The 3,381-nt window shown below is 38.8% G+C and overlaps 1 protein-coding gene across 1 annotated transcript; it reads left to right on the forward strand.

The window, feature by feature from the left end:
- Window positions 1–466: 466 nt before the first annotated feature.
- Window positions 467–2,466, forward strand: LOC133721930 (cation/calcium exchanger 1). The gene has a single exon (XM_062148704.1). The coding sequence runs from the start codon at window positions 613–615 to the stop codon at window positions 2,326–2,328; it is 1,716 nt and encodes a 571-aa protein (XP_062004688.1). The 5' UTR covers window positions 467–612; the 3' UTR covers window positions 2,329–2,466.
- The last annotated feature ends 915 nt before the right edge of the window (window positions 2,467–3,381 follow it).

The following is a 3,381-nucleotide window of genomic DNA, read 5'->3' on the forward strand; positions in this document are numbered from 1 at the left end:
CAAGAGCATCTATATATATACACGGATATATGATGATGTAGTGTGGGCGGCAGCCCACAGTAGCCCTATGCTAGGTCCACCAATGTCTTAGTCCAATCATCCATCTGCTAACAATAGCAAATTGCCTAACAACCTTCTAAACCCATAAGAATCTTGATCTAAAGAAGATGGCCAAGAGCACTTGGACAAATATTAGTCTTTCCTTTTCGGATTAAGGATGATTAGTTTAGGCTTATGGATGCTTGTTTGTAGATTTAATTCCTTAGTGGGTGCTATGATTGCAGCAGGTTGTGGTTACAGTTTAAATTATCTTGACTAAAAAAAAGTAAAAAAAAAAAAAGTGTTTTTTTTGGGTTCTGATTTGAAGTAAAATAAAAAAGTTACTGTCTCGTGATTTCAATTTTTTTTTATATTTTATTTATTTATTTATTTTTTATATCTCAGCAAAAACCAAACACTGAAACACCACACGTTAGTTACTCCCCATGGGATAACAAGATTCCCCGCCTGAAATTCTCAAAATCATGGACTATTTCTTAATTATCTGCTTTCAACATCTACACACCTCCAAACGAGACTTCCTCTGCAACACCTAACCTCTCTATCTTGTGAATGGCTGGCTCAACCTCCAATTCTACACTCAAGAAACTCGCTCTATTCCTCAACATATCCTTTCTCTTTCTCTTCTTATGTCTCTGTCTTACAACTACTAATTATCTCCATCCCAATAATCACAGCTCAACCTTACCAAACCAGTCCACTATTCTTCATGCCACCATAGTTGATGATGGCTGCAGTAAACTCCATGAACACCCAGATTTTGAAACCAAGTGTTTGTATGTCAAAACCCAAATAGGTTGCAGACCTGATGGTTACTTAAACTATCTCCAAATCTTTTATTGCAACTTTGGCCAGTTCCCAATAATAGCCCATGTTGCAATTCTACTTTGGCTTCTTGTTTTGTTCTACCTCTTGGGGAATACAGCTGCCAATTACTTCTGCTCCTCCTTAGAGAGCTTGTCCAAAATCTTGAAGCTCTCTCCCACCATTGCCGGAGTGACCCTCCTTTCGCTCGGAAATGGCGCCCCGGATGTCTTTTCGAGCATCGTTTCTTTCACGGGATCAGGTGATGGTGATGTCGGCCTAAACAGTGTGTTGGGGGGAGCCTTCTTTGTGTCTACTATTGTGGTAGGTCTTATTAGCATACTAATTAGCCATCAACAAGTGTCAGTTGACGAGTCCAGCTTCATAAGAGATGTCATCTTTTTCTTATTCTCCCTCTCCTCTCTTCTTGTGATCATAGCGATCGGAAAAATCAATTTGTGGGGTTCCATTGCTTTTGTTGCTATTTACTTTATCTATGTCGGTTCAGTCTCAGCCACACACATATACAACGTAAGGAAATTAGAGAGAGAAAGAGACCAATTATTGGTTCTCGGAGACACTAGCACTAGTCCCTTATTGGGGCATGTCGACGAAGAAAAAGTAGTTGTTTCTGTTCAAGATTATGATGATAAAGATGGTGTCGACGATCAAGAACAGAAACAATATTCGTCTTTTGGTTATTTGGGGTATCTGTTGGAGCTGCCTCTGTCGTTGCCTAGAAGATTGACCATACCGGTTGTGAGCGAGGAAAATTGGTCCAAGCCATTTGCAGTTATTTCTGTGACCTTGGCACCGATGTCACTTGCTGCCCTTTTCAACACACATGCTGAAAATGTGGGTTCCAGAACTAAATTAGTGGCTTACATAACAGCAGCTATTACTGGTTTGGTTTTTGGTAATCTTGCTTATTTGAGCACGAAAAAGTCAGGCCCACCAAACAATAACAAGTACTTGTTCCCATGGCTTGTGGGAGGGTTTGTGATGAGTGTGGCCTGGACTTACCTCACTGCTGAAGAACTGGTGTGTTTGTTAGAGTCGTATGGGAATATATTGGGGATTAGTCCTTCCATTCTGGGACTTACTATTCTGGCTTGGGGTAACTCTCTCGGAGATTTGATAGCTAATGTGGCCATGGCGGTTAACGGTGGGGCAGACGGAGCCCAGATTGCCATTACGGGCTGCTACGCGGGGCCGATGTTCAACACACTGGTGGGATTGGGGTTCTCACTGGTTTTGTCAGCTTGGAAGGAGTATCCATCCTCATACGTCATTGTTATCGACCGTTCTCTGTACGAGACGGTGGCGTTTCTGATGGCGGGGTTGCTCTGGGCGCTTGTCATGTTGCCAAACAAGAATATGAAGCTGGATCGTTATATGGGGAGTGGCCTAATCGCAATCTACTTGTGTTTTCTGTCTCTGAAGCTAGCCATGCTGCTGCTCTGATCGTGTAAATTAATAATATATATAAGTGCAGCACTACAAAACATACGTATCTCCAAGTGGTTACTTTTGAATTCTGTCATGGAGGGAGTGTGGAACAAACATCTAATGAATCATATTGAAGCGCTCCATCTTGCTCTATACATCTCTCTCTTTTTTTTTTTTTTTTTTTTTTTCATTTGCGTCCTTAAGTGATAGATAAGCAACATATTCTTGGAAAATGAAGTGTTTTTGTTGGTATATGGCCTGACTTTTTCCTTAAAAAAAAAAAAAAAAAAAAAAAAAAACTTGAAGCAGGGTAGATTCATACCCCGAAAAGGCGAAAACTCAAAAGAAACAGGTATTTTTTTTACTTAAACTATGTTATACCGGAAACAAAAAAACTTGCGAATCATCTGACTAAATGAGCCTAATCTCTTAAATCAATTAACAACAATTAAATTTTTTAAGCACTCAAAGGCAGTACGACAAAATGATTTTGAGCTAAATGATTAATATAAAGTCACATACAATTTTAGGCAAAACCAAAGTAGAATATCAATCGAGTCATCTTAGTACCTTTGGGTCAAAGTGAGGATAAGCTATCGAATAAGTGAGGCGGAAAAGGACCAACTAGGCAACTACCATGGGTTTCTTCTTAGATGGATTAAAAATTTCATTATTATGGCTCCCACTGGAACCCTAGCGCCTCACACACTTTAGTGCATCGCTTCTACCAATCCATCATCAAATCTATAAGATTAGAATTGGCATCGTACCATTATTTTTTAATTTGAGTTCTTTTGTTTTCCACAAATGGATCCATATTCAAGAGAAGTTGAGTATAATTCTATTGGTTAGTTATTGACTAGGTGAACATCATTCTTAAAATCAAATGCCAAAGAGTACCAAAATCAAATGTTGACCTTGCTATCTAGTGTCTCATGCCTATGTTTACCTTATTTGATAAATATTAATTATTACAAAAATACAAAAATACCAACAAAAACACTTCATTTTCCAAGAATATGTTGCTTATCTATCACTTAAGCACGCAAATAATATATGCATTTTAAA

This window comes from Rosa rugosa, chromosome 7 (genome assembly GCF_958449725.1).
Source record: "Rosa rugosa chromosome 7, drRosRugo1.1, whole genome shotgun sequence".
In the NCBI taxonomy this organism is placed as follows: domain Eukaryota; kingdom Viridiplantae; phylum Streptophyta; class Magnoliopsida; order Rosales; family Rosaceae; genus Rosa; species Rosa rugosa.

Excerpts from the sequence above, each read along its gene's own strand:
- LOC133721930 (XM_062148704.1), top strand. The coding sequence starts at position 613 with ATGGCTGGCTCAACCTCCAATTCTACACTCAAGAAACTCGCTCTATTC.